Consider the following 16,360-nt stretch of genomic DNA (forward strand, 5'->3'; position numbering starts at 1 on the left):
TTTATTCTTGGAGATATATTCTTGGAGACATATATTTTTCAGAAATCTCTGCAGGCTACATTAAAACATTTAACACCTGAAGAAGGCCCAGAAATATATGGTATAGGGCCAAAATGCACTGGGCTACTCTGAGGAATAAAACTATATTTTTTAAGTTCTGGGACATTGTCTCTCCTTTTCACTGCTCCCCCCACCCCCATTCCAGCCATCTTACAGCTGATGAGCAGCAGGTCCCCTGATGCCCCAACCCCGAAGCCTCCCATGGTAGCCCAGATCACAGCAACTGGCACACTGCTAAAACAAATAAGGATAAGCTAGAAAGCCCCTGCTAAGAGTGAGCAACTACTGCAGAGAGAGAGAGAGAGAGAGAATGAGAGTGAGAAGTGGAGAGCTGCACTTGAGGTGATTGGGAGCCAGTGGCCCTCAGTCCTTGCAGTGCAGAACATTGTGCTAGAGTATGATGGAATTTTGAGAAGTGCGTTTTAGATCCATAGAGTTCAGATTCTTAGAGCAGACCCATTGAAATCAATGGGACAAGTGAACATAAGAGCCATGCTGGATTAGACCAAAGGTTCATCTAGTCCAGCATTCTGTTCATGCAGTGGCCAAACAGCTGCTCATGGGAAATCCATAAGTAGGACATGAGTGCAATAGAACCATCCTGCTCATGTTCCCCAGCAACTGGTGAATCATCACCAATGTATGTCTCATTGATTTTAATGAGTCTACTTGAAATATGGCGAAGTCTAGATCCAACCCATTGTGTTTATTTTAATACCAACATCCCACTCTGCAAAACGTTATGTGTTGTTTATCATTTACATGTTTTTTTCATTCCCATTTAATTTCCCAACCTCCATCTTTCTCTTGCCCTTCAAAATTTTACTTAACAATGTCAGTCTTCCATAAAAATGTCCTCCTATTAAAAAGTTTGGATCTTGTTGGGAGCCTTTTATATTTGCAACCACACTTTCAGATCATTGATCCAGTTTGCATATCGTGGGAACCCACACTTTTTTAAAATCGTGAATTATTGTGAACAAGGCAGCCTGCTAGTGCATGCTGCCTAATTGCTTCTGCTGCAAGCTGGAGTGGCTGAACAAACCATGAGCAAACATAATGGTTTGTTTAGTGTTACAGAAGAATCAGGAATTTTGGTTTGTCTCTCCCCCAACAAGACAAGAAATAAAACAAATCAGAAGTTTTTTCCCCCAAGTAAATCTGAACTGACAGATTTTGCTTGAAAATTTCCTCCCAATGTTCATTTTCAACTCTAGTTGTGTGAGTTTTCTTTGGACAAAATTAATGCCTTCTCTGATGTGTTTTGTACCGATCCCTTGCCTGTCTGGTAAATTCTGTAAATTTCCAACAGTGGGAAAGAAATCCAACATAGCAGATGGAGTTAGGCAAAGTTTTGTCAGTGGCTCCTCCTGGGTTTACATGGCACCATATGATATTATTAATTAGTCTTGGTGTTATGAACAAGCTAATGCGAATTATAACATGCTGTTAATTTATTTTTTTAATTTATAACCACAAAAAAAGTTCCACTAAGTATGAACTGGTCTCTTTGCATCGATACATATTTTCATTTTTAATGCCAAGAGCTGTGATTGTCAGTCTTTGCTCTTGTGAAGTCTGGCAGGCTGGCGGCAGCCCAGCAGGACAAAAGGAACTCAAGTCCCTTCCTGCTCAGCATTTTGTGTTCTGCTTTGACAAGCAATCTCTTTGACTTGCTGCGTTTTGATACAGAAACTTGTCTCTAATGATTTTTGGCATTCCCAGCTTGATTAGGGAATTTTAAAAAAAGTTTCTAAAAGGCAGTAAATTCTCTACATCTTGCTTGTGAGTTGCACTGTTCTCATTATTTTGTTATTCCAAATACAGGAGACTTCTTTGAAATAAAGTCATAAAAATACTGATAAATTTGAAGAACTGTTGAATATAATTCAACTTTGGGTTGTAAATCTTCTAAAGTGGAGCCCTTCAGTGTAGAATTCAGCAGTAGTTAGATGTGAATGCTTTCTTAATTCTCAAGTAAGGCCAAAAGATATTTTAAAGGTGATGACAATTATCCTGTACTTATCCAAAGCTGTTTGTCCATCTGTAAGTGATTTTACTGTATGATCCCAGAAGCAGGTAGCATTCTTTATTTGATTCTTGTCCGGAGCTATATAGTGAATCTGTCTGGATGCTCACACAGGGAAATGTGGATTAACAGTCCACTTAAATAATGTATTTTGATCATGTCAGGAATCTGAGGATTGCTGGTTAAATAGTGTCATAGTATGTTTACATGGTAAATGATTTCTCACCACAATTTCTGTGAAGGCATCAAAATGTGTAGATGAATTTTCCTCTTCTACCATGCCATCCTTGGGAGGGTGAACCTTGACTATGGATGTACAAGAATTTCGTTACTGCTCACAAGTCATACAAACATGTCCCATTTGCAACCCCGAGTGCGAGCAGGAGCACAACTCTCAGGAAATTTACACAATTTCCTGAGCTTGCGTATGTGTTCAAAAGTGCACACATGTGCAACTGTGCACTTCCAAAAATGTGCATCCTCCCCCCCACAACTGCATTTTTATGCTTTATCCTTGGTGGGGAAAGTGCACATTTGGGGTACGTGCTTAGAAAACTGCACATTTTTTTGTTAGGAAAAAAAGGTGCTTGCATTTGGGAACGAGGACAAAACAAGCATCGAGGTGGAAAATGGAGAACCTCAATGCACTCGAACATGAGCTGTAAGCTAGGGCTGTAAATCAGGCAAAGCCTTTTTAGTTGATCAACTGCTTGATTTCTAATCTTAATTGATTAAACACGTTACATATTGCAAAACTTTAAGAATGACAGTTTCTCTTAATTGTAAGGGTGAGTACAGATAATTTACTAAGTGGCCAGTTACCGCAATGTGCATGTAAGTACTTGGGGTGGTACCCAATGTTAGTCCTATGTAGAGTAGACCCATTGAAATGGATACTGCCCTTGGTTCTAAATAGAGAAAAGAATTCTACCATTCCTCTGCTTTCTTAGATTTCTGACTGGGTGCAGATGTGAGGTGTTATTTTCCTCATCCTTAGCAGGCTGTTACAAATGACCAGAGTAGTACATGGTTTAATGTGCATTGTGTGTAAATTATTATTTGGTAAATGGTAAGATAAATTACAACATAATAAACATGAGCCAATAGAGAAAGCTGTCTTGCCGGGTGTAATGGCTTCTAAAAGTTTTCAGCCAGACAGTAACCACTTTCCACAGGGAAGTCATTTTTGGATAGCATCCCTGTGGTGACTGTAACATGTGTGCCAACCTTTACAGATATATAAAATCTTTAGTGAAAACTACTCCAGAGAGGTTCTCAGTATATTCTCAGAGAGATGTTGCTATGCCTAATTTACCTCATGTTTAGACTTAATTCCCAATTACAGCTTCATTTTGCCTCACAGACTGGAGAAGTCATGTAGAAGGTTGGGAAATAGTACTTACAAACCATAATTGCCTTTGGTTTTTGTTTTTGTTTTTAAAAGAGGGAAAAATTCTTTTTATTTTGTAGCTATGGTATAATTTCTTTCTCATGCAGTAATTGCTGCATGGCTTTAATCTTTTCTTTTTAATTTAATACAGCAAAGCCTGGGAACGGCCTTCAAGGCCTTTCTGCAGAGAACTCATAATTCAGTGGTTCAAAGAAGAGCAGCTTCCACGTCGTGCTGGATTTGAACGGAACTCTAATACGGTTGCGCCTTGGTTTCATGGTAAAGCTGATTTTTATTGGCATTCTTAAGTGTGAAGTGCTTTTTCAGGAAGCTCTTGGTGGTGGTGGGTTTCTGGAGAGGTTTGTTTGTTTCCTGAAGGGAGCTGGAACATTTGAGATGTGCTCAACCTAAGACTGAAAGCAAAACGTTCTGTTTATAAAAATAATATGAAAAGGATACATCTCTTTCAAAATGGCACTTCATCATTCTCTTTGATATTTATTAGATGATGGAATGTATTGTCTAAGGCCCAGGAATCACTATGGTGGTATACCTGTGGCAGGGCTGTACCACTTCACACTGTGCAGGCTCTTACTTACTTAGTTACTTACTTAATTATTGACTTACTATATTTATATGAAGATGCCAAATATCATTTTTCTCTGGGTGGCTTACAGCATAAAATGATAAAATACAATTTAAAAACACAATAAAACACATACAATAACACTGGCAGCCAGGCTGGTGTAGTGATTAGAGTGTTGGACAGGGACCAGGGGTGCTAGTCTCTACTGGGCCATGAAGCTTACTGGGTAACTTCGGGCCAATCGCTGACTCTCTGCCTAACCTCCCTCACAGGGTTGTTGTGAGGATAAAATGAAGAGGAGGAAAAAGTTGGATATAAATCTAATACTAAATATGTGAAAAGAAAGAAAGACAGACAGACAGACAGACTTTGGAATATAAAAACTGCCACAGAAAATAAAAAGACATAACTACAGAAATACACACCCACAGTGGCTGAGAACATTAAAAATACAGATTGTTTTAAAAGTTTGGGAGAATAAAGACGCCTTCAGCGGGCATAGAACTGACCATAAAGAAGGCACCAATTGAGCCTGGGGGGATTCAACCAGGGTGCTACCACTAAGAAGGCCCTCTCCCTGGTAGTCATTTCACTTCACTTGGTGGGGGCACATGGACCAAGGCCTCTGAAGGGGATTTCAAGGTTCAGGTAAGTATATATGGGAGAAGATGATCTTCCAGGTATCTCTAGCCATAAGGAATATTTGAGAGTGTGCTTTCTCCCTTAGAAGATAACACTTTGGAGTAGAGCTGTTTAGGGTGCAATCCTGTGGAAGTTTAGACAGAAAAAAGTCTTACAACATGCTGGCTGAGGAATGCTGGAGTTGTAGGACTTTTTTCTGACTAAACAGGCATAGGATTGCACCCTTAGTGTTTTAGCCACCTGTGGAATCCCTTGCCAACTGATGTTTGGCATGCACCAACATTGCTCTGTTTTCGGTGTTTGCTAAAGACATTCCTATTTAAACAGGGTTTTCCTGACTGGAAGCCTAGCTATGATTTTATTAGTATCATTGCTAGATTTTAAATATTTTAATCTTTGTTATTTTGATATTGTTATTTTTCACCACTTGGGAATGTTTTAGATGTAGAGCTGTCTATAAATATGATCAATAAATAATAAAGGTAAAAAACAGCACTTTGAATTGGGCCCAGAAATGGACTGGGAGCCATATATCATATGAGTGAATGGTGTTCTGTACAAAAATGATCACTGCATATAGGAACTGACTTAAGACTGTAAGTAAGGACTCATGTGGTGGAAGTCTTAATACCAAGAATTCCTGCACATAGAAAACTAGATGTCAGGGAGAAGGGGTCTAGCTCATCTGTCTCATTGTGGGGAGATCCCTCACTTGCAATCTTAAGCGTTACAACCCAGATATAGGTTTACTACCTCAGTGAGAACTAAGCCTACAAGTGGGTGTGAGCTGCTACTTCTCTGTTTCTTAATTTCACTTCAGCCATAAACTCACCAGGGGGCTTTAGGTAAGCTATGTACTTTTTATCACTGTCTCAGCAATCTGACTTGAATGAAAATAATAATACCGGCCTGCCTTACAGGGTTGTTGTATTATTAAGATAAAAGGTGTTAAATGTTTCTAAATATTCACCAAGTACTAGGAATGACTATTATAATATAAACAGATTGTTCCATTGCTTTTGTTTCCCCCTAGTGTTGTAGCTCACGGTGTCATCCAACTCTCTTGGATTTCCCACCTCATTCTTGTCTTGAATTACTGCATTGGTTCTCATGACAAAGGTTCCTACAATCAATTTTCCAGCTATTGAGTGCGTAAAAATGCAACCTATCTCTATAGAAGAAGTCATTTACTGAACAGGAGAAATCTGTATATTTGAGAAAAATATTTTAATGAATGACAAATACTTTTAGAGTGATATTGATTCTGATTCTAAAATAATGTGTCCTATTTTTTTTTTTAGTTTTATTTAGAATCTTTCCATGTGGAATGATTATTCTCCCCTCCCCCAGTCTTTTTCAGTGATATTTTTGTCCTTTGGCAGCAGCAGCTGCTTTTGATGACATTTTAGGTAACAGCGTTCCATGCACCTCGGTGTTCAGTCATGCCGGCCACATGACCACGGAAGCATCTTCGGACAGCGCTGGCTCTTCGGCTTAGAAACGGGGATGAGCACCGTACCCTAGAGTCGGACACGACTGGCTGGGGACACCTTTACCTTTACCTTTTATAGGGCCGCGGTGGCTTAGTGGTTAAGACGCTGAACTGCAGACCAGAAGGTCGGCAGGTCAGCAGTTCGAGACCCGAGTGCTGCGTGACGGAGTGAGCTCCCGTCTTCAGTCCCAGCTTCTGCCAACCTACCAGTTCGAAAGCAAGAAATTGCAAGTAGATAAATAGGTACCACCTCGGCGGGAAAGGTAACAGCATTCCGTGCACCTCGGTGTTCAGTCATGCCGGCCACATGACCACAGAAGCGTCTTCGGACAGCGCTGGCTCTTCGGCTTAGAAACGGGGATGAGCACCGCACCCTAGAGTCGGACACGACTGGTTGGGGACACCTTTACCTTTACCTTTTAGAAGCAGCTGCTTTTGATGACATTTTCCCGCTAGGCATTGCTATTTCCTCCTTTTCTGGATTAGTCATATGGGTAATCCCACCCAATCATGGATCACAGAGTGAAGAGGATGATGTTTCAACTCTGTGTAGCCAATTGCATGTGTCTATTTGCTGTTGTAACTGATAGAAAGTGAGGGACATTGAGAATGAGGAACGGGACAGTGAAAACAGCATAAATGAATAAGCAAACATTTTCACAAAGAATCACTAAAAGAGGGAAGCATTTTGCAAAAATAAAAAATGAGTAATTTCAGCATAGCTCTAATTGTATTGCATTTCAGGGAATATATGTGCAGACTGTGTAGGGCAGGGCTACTTATATTTCAGTGACACACAGGCAGAAAGCATTGTCAGCAAGGCCTGGGTGAAATTCCCTTGTTCATGAAAATACTGGGTGATTCTCTTTTTATGGTGAGATTTGTGGAGCACTTGACTTAAGTAGCTCTACTTCTGCACTTGAGCTGTTCAGCCTCTATTGATTGTGCACAATTTTTGGCTCTGTCTCAGCAAAGCACAAGAAATTCATCCACAGCCTGACCCTGTCTCCCAGTGGGTCCAGGCTCAAATTAAGCCCTTCGGCCCCGAGTTTATGTTGGAGAGATTTGTGGGGAATGTGTGGTGGAATGGTGCTTTTAGAATCTCTCTCGTTAGAGTCCCCTGATGTATAATAATAGATAAATAATCAACTTACTAGGATTTTTGATGTATTAGAAATAAAGGTGAATTCAGTTACAACCTTCTCACATCCACATTCATAGCTATTCATGAGGTATGCTGCACACAACAAAAGAACTGCACAAATCAGGGAATAGACCAACATTAAGAAGAGGCAAACTGTGGCTTGTGCTTGCATATAACTGTGATTACACGGGGAAAGAGTAATACAGAGTCAAGGAACCAGTAGGAGTGTTCTTGCTGACCTGGAAGGGCTTTGAGTGGAGTCTGATTGAATTGGTGAACAGCATGAAATACTTGAATCAAGTACATACTGTGTGTAGTGACACTAATAGCTGACATGCCTTATCTAAAAAAAAAAAAAAAGTTCATCTGTGTACCTAGAAGACATTTGTGAACATCACAATAAGAAGTTGGGTGGGGGGGAGAGCATTACAGGAAGACTCTAATGACAAGACACAACCTGACAAGGTACGACCTCATTGTCCACAGTGGTGTTCCTTTCTATGCCCTCTGATTGAAGCCAGGCATTACATATAGTGGGTAGTTCAGATAAAAGAGCTGAACAGACAAAGCTTCTTCCTAAACTTAGTGGTGTTAGTTTTGTTTAAGAGCATGCTTCAAGCATGCTTCTCCTCTGAAAGTCCCATTGAAATGTATAACTCCTCACTTAAATAGGAGTTATTGGTGGATTGTGCCTTAATTGTCCAGAGTAAGAATGAGATATAAACTAGGGATGGGGTAGAAATTTTAAATTCACATTTTAATACAAACCTATCTAATTCGCACTTCCCAAACCAATATGCAAACACAGTTAAGCTTCACTACTTGTACTTGGAGTTTTGCGATGCATTTCTCCAATAAAAAAAGTGTACAAAATGCATATGTTAGGGGAAGGTGCACACAAAAATGCATATATTCATGAGAATAATGTACAAAATGCATTATATTAGGGAAATTGCTTGTAAAATGCATATATTAGGCAAAAATGTGTACAAAATGCATATGAGGAGAAATGCAAACCAAGTTTTATACGGGCTTTTTTTTAAAAAGTGAAAACTGATGTAGAAATGGGGTGGAACAGACTTAACATCAGGATAAAGAGCAACTGGGCAAAACTGAAATTGACAGATGTGTTCATTCCTAATGCAAACATCCACAATGAACTTGATCTCTTGGAAATGTTGTGTTGCACTCCTGTGAGAACTGGATGGGTTCTCATGAGGGCCCTGCTGCAGCTGCTTTTCCAGCCATGCAGCTTTCCATAGTGCTCATGCGGTGGCAGCAGCAGCAAAAGTAAGAGGGGCATGCGCAATGAGGGAAACAGAGGGCAGGTGGACACTCCAGAGAGCCCCATCAGCTACACTGTCACTGTGACAAATGCGATGGCAGGAGGGTAGCCGGTGGGGCTCTCCGGCAGTAACAGTGCAATTCACCATTCTTCCCTTTCTGCCACCTGATGTGGGCACCTCACCCTTCTTCATGGGAGGGCCTGACCTGCTTTCCAGTAACTTTTGGGAGTGGAGAAAAGGGAGGATGAAAATGAGGGCAGGAGAAAACGAGCAGTTTTGGGGGTGGGGGGCTTACTAGAGAAGCTGTGACAGCTATTTCTCTGTGTGTGTGTGTGTGTGTGTGTGTACTTTAAAGCATTTTTTTCTGGATGCTTCAAGCATTGCAGAGCTGCTGCAATCTGTGCCCAGGCTGGCCAACATGTTCCTCACTCATGCCTTTGAAATGACACTACATCATGATGACATTGTGTCATTTTGACTGAGGCATTTTGAGGGGAAAAAAGATGGCAGCAAGCCATCTTTCCCCCTCAACAATGCCTCAGTTGGAATGGCACTATATTATGATGCAGTGTCATTCCGGAGGCATTTGAGTGAAACATGTCAGCCCACCTGGTCACAAACTGCTGCAGCTCTGCACTACTTGAAGCATCCAGAAAAAAATGCTTTAAAGTATTTTAAAAATGGTTTAAACTTTATAGCAACAAAAGAAAGGAAAAAGGAGCAGCCACCACAGCCGAAAATGCCCTCCCACTTTGCAGGCTGCACCTGGGCTGTAAAATAGGGTGGGATAAGGATTTCCAGCTCTAAGATTCCACCCCACCGGTGTTCTGAAGTGGTAAAGTCCAGCAACAGATTCATTATGTACACCTGTTGGTCCTGAGATAATCTAGACATCCACTCCAGCCCCTAAAAGAGCAACATTCTGTTCTGAATCTGCTTATGGAATGTTCTAACAAATTAGAGTTGTTCTGAACATTCTGTAATTTTAATATTCACTTTGAAAATAGCACATTCAACTCAGCCAAACAAATTACCACCCCCAAATTCACCTTGCTGAGCTTTAATATTCCTGCCTGCTACCACTTTGTTCCCTAGGCTGTTGCTTTTCTCTGTGCCATTTTCTTCCTCCTTCTTTGCACTCACTATCCTTAGTCTCCTTTGCATACACTGCTGTTACACTGCTGTTAAATCTGATTGGATGAACTGTGTGATTTTGTTGATGAATGTCCAAGATGTAGCACTGCACTATCCTTGATAAATCACATGGGTTGATACAGCCAATGGGATTAAACTTCTGTGTCGGCAAATGAGGTTGAGGACTTGATGGTGAAGGCAAAGAAGAATAAACTAACTGGTTTTAACAACATCACTGGAACAATGCAAATGTGTCTGCAGTGAGTGCCAAAAATCACAGATAAGCTGAGGTACTTTTTGACGCTTTTTGTATACAAAACCAAGTAAGGCATTTCAACTATGCCATAGCAGCCATACGTTGAGGTGAATGAGTGCCAACAATAAGGAAGTATTTGGTTGAGGATTCAGCACGCATCTGAAATCAGTGTCTCTGTGGCTGTAGAATATGTCCAGTAATATCACAATGTTTGGTGTTCTGCGTTGCTATCTGCAGATGCGTATGGCCATTTTCAGAGTCAAACAGTCTTCAGTAGTACAAAGAAAAGCTGATTACCTTGTTGACTCCAATTCTGTTCCTATGGGAAGCCACTGAGGTGTTCCCCCCACCCCTCTTCTCACCAGTAATTTATTTATTTATTTATTTCATTTCTATACCGCCCAGTAGCCGAAGTTCTCTGGGCGGTTCACAAAAATTAAAACCAAACATCACACAATAAAACAATTTAAAATATATAGAACATTAAAACCACAATATAACAATACAACCACAATAAAACCTAGCAGCAGTGCAGGAGTTTAAAATACAGATTTTAAACAGCAAAGATAAAAATTTAGAAAGCTAAAATGCTAAAATGCCTGGGAAAATAAAAAGGTCTTCACCTGGCGCCGAACGGAATACAATGTAGGTGCTAGGCGAACCTCACTAGGGAGCTCATTCCAGAGCCGGGGTGCCACAGCAGAAAAAGCCTCCTCCTAGTAGCCACCCGCCTCACTTCCTTTGGCAGGGGCTCACGGAGAAGGGCCGCTGACGATGATCTTAAGGTCCGGGCAGGCACATATGGGAGGAGGCGATCCTTCAGGTAACCTGGCCCCAAGCTGTTAAGGGCTTTGAATGTTAACACCAGCACTTTGAATCGGGCCTGGAAATGGACCGGCAGCCAGTGCAGCTGGAAAAGTACTGGCATAATATGAGCTCGCAGGCCAGTCCCTGTTAACAATCTTGCTGCCCTATTTTGGACCAGTTGAAGTTTCCGGACCATTTTCCAAGGCAGCCCCACGTATAACGCATTGCAGTAATCCAGACGAGAAGTTATCAGAGCATGGATAACTGTAGCTAGGCTATCTCTGTCCAGATAAGGGCGTAGTTGGTATACCAGCCTAAGCTGATAAAAAGTGCTCCGTGCCACTGAGTTCACCTGTGCCTCAAGTGACAGTTCTGGATCCAAGAGCACCCCCAAACTACGAACCTGATCCTTTAGGGGGACTGCACCCCCCTCCAGAACAAGTTGAATATCACCTAGCTGGGCAGACGAACCACCCACTAACAGTACCTCCATCTTGTCTGGATTGAGTTTCAGTTTATTGGCCCTCATCCAGTCCATTACCGTGCCCAGGCACTGATTCAGAACAGCCACTGCCTCACCTGGTTTTGATAAGAAAGAGAGGTAGAGCTGGGTGTCATCTGCATATTGATGGCAGCTCAGCCCACACCTCCGGATAACCTCCCCCACCGGTTTCATGTAGATGTTAAACAGCATGGGGGATGAAATAGAGCCCTGTGGAACCCCATGGCACAATTGCCATGGCACAGAGCAATAATCCCCCAGCACCACCTTCTGGAATCGGCCATCCAAGTAGGAGCGGAGCCACTGTAGTGCAGTGCCTCCAACTCCTAACCCAGACAACCTATCCAGAAGGATACCATGGTCGATGGTATCGAAAGCCACTGAGAGGTCCAGGAGAATCAACAGGGTCGCACTCCTCCCGTCCCTCTCCCGGCAGAGGTCATCCCACAGGGCGACCAAGGCAGTTTCCGTTCCAAAACCAGGCCTGAAGCCCGATTGAAATGGATCTAGATAATCCGTTTCATTCAACAGTGCCTGGAGCTGTCCTACAACCACCCGCTCAAGCACCTTGCCCAGGAAGGGGATGTTGGCCACTGGCCTATAACTGTTAACATCCTCTGGGTCCAGGTTAGGCTTTTTCAGGAGTGGTCTAATTACCGCCTCGTTTAAAGTGGCAGGCACCACTCCCTCTCTCAAGGAGGAATTTACAACCTCCTGGACCCAGCCAGACATCCCCTCCTTGTTTGATTTAATAAGCCATGAAGGGCAAGGGTCAAGCACACAAGTGGTCGATTGGACTTGGCCAAGCACCTTGTCCGCATCCTCAGGCCTCAGTAACTGAAACTCATCCAATAAAACTGGACCAGACGGTGCTCTGAACGCCTCTGCCAATGGAACTGCATTAATGGTGGTGTCGAATTCATGACGAATCTGAGTGACTTTATCCTCAAAGTGCCGTGCAAACTTGTCACAGTGTGCTACTGAGGGTTCCACCATCTCTCTCCCTGGCCCAGAATGTAACAGGCTGCGAACCACTCAGAAAAGCTTTGCTGGACGACACTGAGAAGATGCAATGCTGGTGGAAAAGAACTGTCTCTTTGCCACCCTCACCGCCACAGAGTAGGCTTGATAGTGGGCTCTTACCTGTGTTCGGTCAGACTCAGCACGAGTTTTCCTCCACCTGCATTCTAGCCATCTCCCCCCTCTTGCTTCATTGCCCTCAGCTCAGGTGTATACCAAGGAGCTGGCTGGGCTCTGCTCAGAGGGAGAGGGCGCTTGGGCGTGATCATGTCAACCGCCCGAGTCATCTCTGCATTCCACAGAGCGACCTGGGCTTCAACAGGAGCACTAGCCATACCAGCAGGAAAATCCCCCAGAGCCCTCTGGAATCCATCGGAATCCATTAATCTCTGGGGGCGGACCATTTTAATAGGTCCCCCACCCTTGCAGAGGGGGAAGGCTGCCAGGAGTCTAAACCTCAGCAGGAAGTGATCTGACCATGACAAAGGGACAGATGTTAATTCCTCCACTTTCAGATCACCATCCTCCTGCCCAGTCGAGAAAACCAGATCAAGCGTGTGTCCTTTTATATGCGTTGGGCCGATGACATGTTGGGACAGCCCCATGGTTGTCATGGCGGCCATGAAGTCCTGAGCTGCCCTGGATACAGCGGCCTTGGCATGGAAGTTGAGATCCCCCAGGACCATCATCCTAGGGGTCCTCGACACCAAGTCCGAGACCACCTCCGTCAGCTCAGGCAGGGCATCTGATGGGCAGCGGGGTGGGCGGTACACCAACAGAATCCCTGATCTGTCCTGGGTACCCAACACAAGGTACAAACACTCAAGATCTGCACTTGAATGAGCAGGAAGCCTAGAGAGGGAGATTGAATTCCTATAGACCACGGCAACCCCCCCTCCCCGACCCTCAAGTCGGTGTTGGTGCTGCACCGAGTACCCAGGAGGGCACAGCTGGGAGAGAGTGACCCCTCCCAGTTCCCCCACCCAGGTCTCAGTAATACATGCCAGGTCAGCCCCCTCATCCACAATCAAATCATGGATGAGGGAGATTTTATTTTGGGCCAACCTGGCATTCAGCAGCAGCACCACCAGACCCGAGGGCAGACTGGTAAGGCTGCCAGGAACTAGGGATGCACGAAAGTCACTTACCTGGTCTCGCAGCTTGCTTGGCGGTTGGGGGGACGTGCTTTGCTGCTCCCCCCGAAGTTCAAGCTGGGGGGGAAGGCTTCCCTCCTCGCCTGGCTGAAATTCAGGCCGGGGGGGAGGCTTCCTGCCTCGCCCGGCCGAAATTCAGGCCGGGGAGAAGCGCCCCGTCTCCCCGGCCGTGAACTTCAAAAGAAAAAAAAAACAAAGAACGCCCCTGTGATAGGCTACGTAACGATTAACGTAGCCTATCACGGCTAGATCTGCAAAGTCAGCCGTGATAGGCTACGTTAATCGTCACGTAGCCTATCACAGGTGACTTTGAAAAAAAAAAACCGCGTACGCAAATGGCGGCCCCCATAGGGAGCCGCCATTCGCATTCCTTATTTGGTCGCTGTAGTCTACGTAAAGATTTACGTAGACTACGGTGAAAATAAGGGCAACGCTATTTGTTCGGCATCTAGACCTGCCGAACTGCCGCCGGGACCCGCCGCCAGGAGGGACATTCGTGAAAGGTAAGTCCCATCCCGGGGGGGGGGACGGGGGGGCGGAGAATTTCTCCCCGAACAACCTTCGGAGGACTGAATGCGTTGGCACTCGGCCCCCTGAAGTTTCGGGGAGAAATTCTCCCCCATCCCTACCAGGAACCATCAGGTTGGGGGAAGAACCAGAAGAGGGGACAGCTGTAAGGTGTCTAGCCCCTCTTCTCCTCAGCTGGCCTGTTAATCCCCCAATGCCATACCTCCCCCTGCCCATGACCACAGTTATGGTGGCACCCCCCTGACCCCCTGAGTTGCCCAATAGTCCTCCCAGGCACATATTAAAATGTTAGGATATAAAATGCACAACAGTTTAAAAGAATATAAAAGATGAAAGAGATAAAAGAGAACAGCAGCTAAGAAGGAGCAGATAAAGTCCACGTTTGCCCCTTTCCCCTTGTCTTTAATGCTGCTGCCCTCTGCTGCTGCTACTTGCTGCTGGTATCTGTGGCTGCTGGTGTCTCTGGAGATGCAGGTGGGTAGGTCTTCAGATTCTACGCGACTCCAAGTGCGACGCTAAGTGCGCACTTAGCGTCGCACTTGGCGCGACGCCAAGGCGCTGCCTCTGGCAGCCCCCCCTTAAGTACCTGTTGGTGGGGGCAGAAGCAGGCTCAGGATCCACCTGGTGCAGCTGCTGGCTGGCCCTCCTTCCCCCAGGCTCCTTCCCGAGCAGCCTCTGGCAGCCCCGCCTTAATTCGATCCTTCAAACTGCATGTCACTTCACTTTAGTTTTTAATAATTGTTTAAGTCTCTCCATCCTTTTGAAGGCCTTGTGATTGTTGTTCTAGGGCCATTGTAGTTGTGACGTGTCTGCACCAAGGTGTTATTAGCAAACATGATAAATGTTTCAGAGCCATGACCTCCCAGAGGAAGAAAGTAGAGTATCCAAGTTGGGTAACGTGAGCTGGAACATATTGCAAGGAGAAAGGAGGCAAAAAAGGCCAGCGCTGCTATTGCTCTGAAACTGGAGAGCCAAGGAGCTGAATAATTCATGCTGACGGTCTAATTGCTAACGTGAAAATAGGCTTCACTAACCCACCACAATACACCAAACATCTTTGCTTTGTATTTAACTGGGAGTCAAGTGCTAATACATCAAGGCTGTAGATGATGGATGAAAAAAGATTGCTTTATTGGACAGCTGTTACTGATTCAAAAGGGGGGAAATGTGATTACACAGTGTGTTAGCACAGATGTGGAGAAAGGCTTGCTTGCTAAAGCATGATGAAGGCTCAAGAACTAGAAGCAGGCCTTGTACTTTGGATAGAAGTTGCCCAGGGCATGATGAAACTCTTGTTTCTTCAGTCAAGGAATAATCCATTAATGTCCTTCAGACCTGTTAAAAATGCAGTTAGGACTAGAAAGCAAGTAACTGAGGGCCAAACTAAACATTCCTTTAAGCATGTAGTGGAGCTATGTGTGCTACTTTTGTTTACTCTCTTGCAAGCACTCGCGATCATTGCGCTTCATGAGAGAAGGGTTTAAGCTTTTCCCCCACCCATTTTCATCCCAAAATCCCACCCCCCCATGGGGTGTGTGTAAAAAAAAGAGTCTCCATTGATTCTAATGGAGACTTTTCTGCTTTTTGTAACACCACCTCATGTCTGTCTGTGTGTAAAATTTTGTGATAAAAATAGATGCGGGGGGGGGGGGGGCGGAGAGAGCTTAAATCCTCTCCTTAAGCACAATGGTCCCAATGCGAATCAGGGCGGCATGTGCTTTCAGGAGAGTAAATAAAAGTAGCATGCATAGCTGTACTATGTGTGCTTAAAGGAATATTTAGCTTGGCCCTCAGTTCGGGGAATGCCACTGAGGTAACTGTTTACAGATGATCTGAAGTCAGAAGTTCAGCAAGAACTATGGATTGGAAGTTCTCCACTGCCTGTTGCAGATATAACTAGTGAAACGTCCCTCATTATGACAGATGGGCTCTGCATAGTGAAGCGGCTGGTATATTGCAGAATCCCCAATGACCGCAGTATCTGCTAGGATCCGTGTCTGAATTCTTGCAAGCAGAATTGAGGTGGGCAGCCCAACTGCGTTGATTCCACTTGCACTCCAAAGCCTTCTGCCAGCTGCCACCCCCTCCCCTCCCCAAGGAAAAAAACTCACTGTAGGGGTGAATAGGGAAGCAGGTGGCAGAAGGCTCTGAAGATGGTAGAAGATGCCCAGTGGCATTTCCTCCTTCAGGACAGTGATGCTGGCAGTGTATTTTGCTGCTGTGTGGAATCATCAGTGGTGCAGCTGAGTAATCTTAGACTCTGGACTAATGGTACTATGGGGACCCCCTTTGGATTGCCATGTGTATAACTACAGTCATGAAGCACATAA

The 16,360-nt window shown here is 44.4% G+C and overlaps 1 protein-coding gene across 2 annotated transcripts in view; it reads left to right on the forward strand.

Annotated features, from left to right (window-relative positions):
- The window catches only part of SH2D4B (SH2 domain containing 4B), a 214,759-nt gene that overhangs the window by 161,903 nt on the left and 36,496 nt on the right, over positions 1 to 16,360 (forward strand). The window contains exons 9-10 of one of the 2 annotated variants that reach the window (XM_084845291.1): positions 228 to 267; positions 3,631 to 3,758. In XM_084845291.1, the coding sequence (XP_084701417.1) occupies positions 228 to 267; positions 3,631 to 3,758 (168 nt within the window). The remainder of the gene's footprint in view (positions 1 to 227; positions 268 to 3,630; positions 3,759 to 16,360) is intronic. The other variant, XM_084845292.1, reaches the window with a different exon arrangement.

This window comes from Heloderma suspectum, chromosome 3 (assembly GCF_057233095.1).
Source record: "Heloderma suspectum isolate Gila_16-S chromosome 3, 16-S_ref, whole genome shotgun sequence".
Classification (NCBI taxonomy): domain Eukaryota; kingdom Metazoa; phylum Chordata; class Lepidosauria; order Squamata; family Helodermatidae; genus Heloderma; species Heloderma suspectum.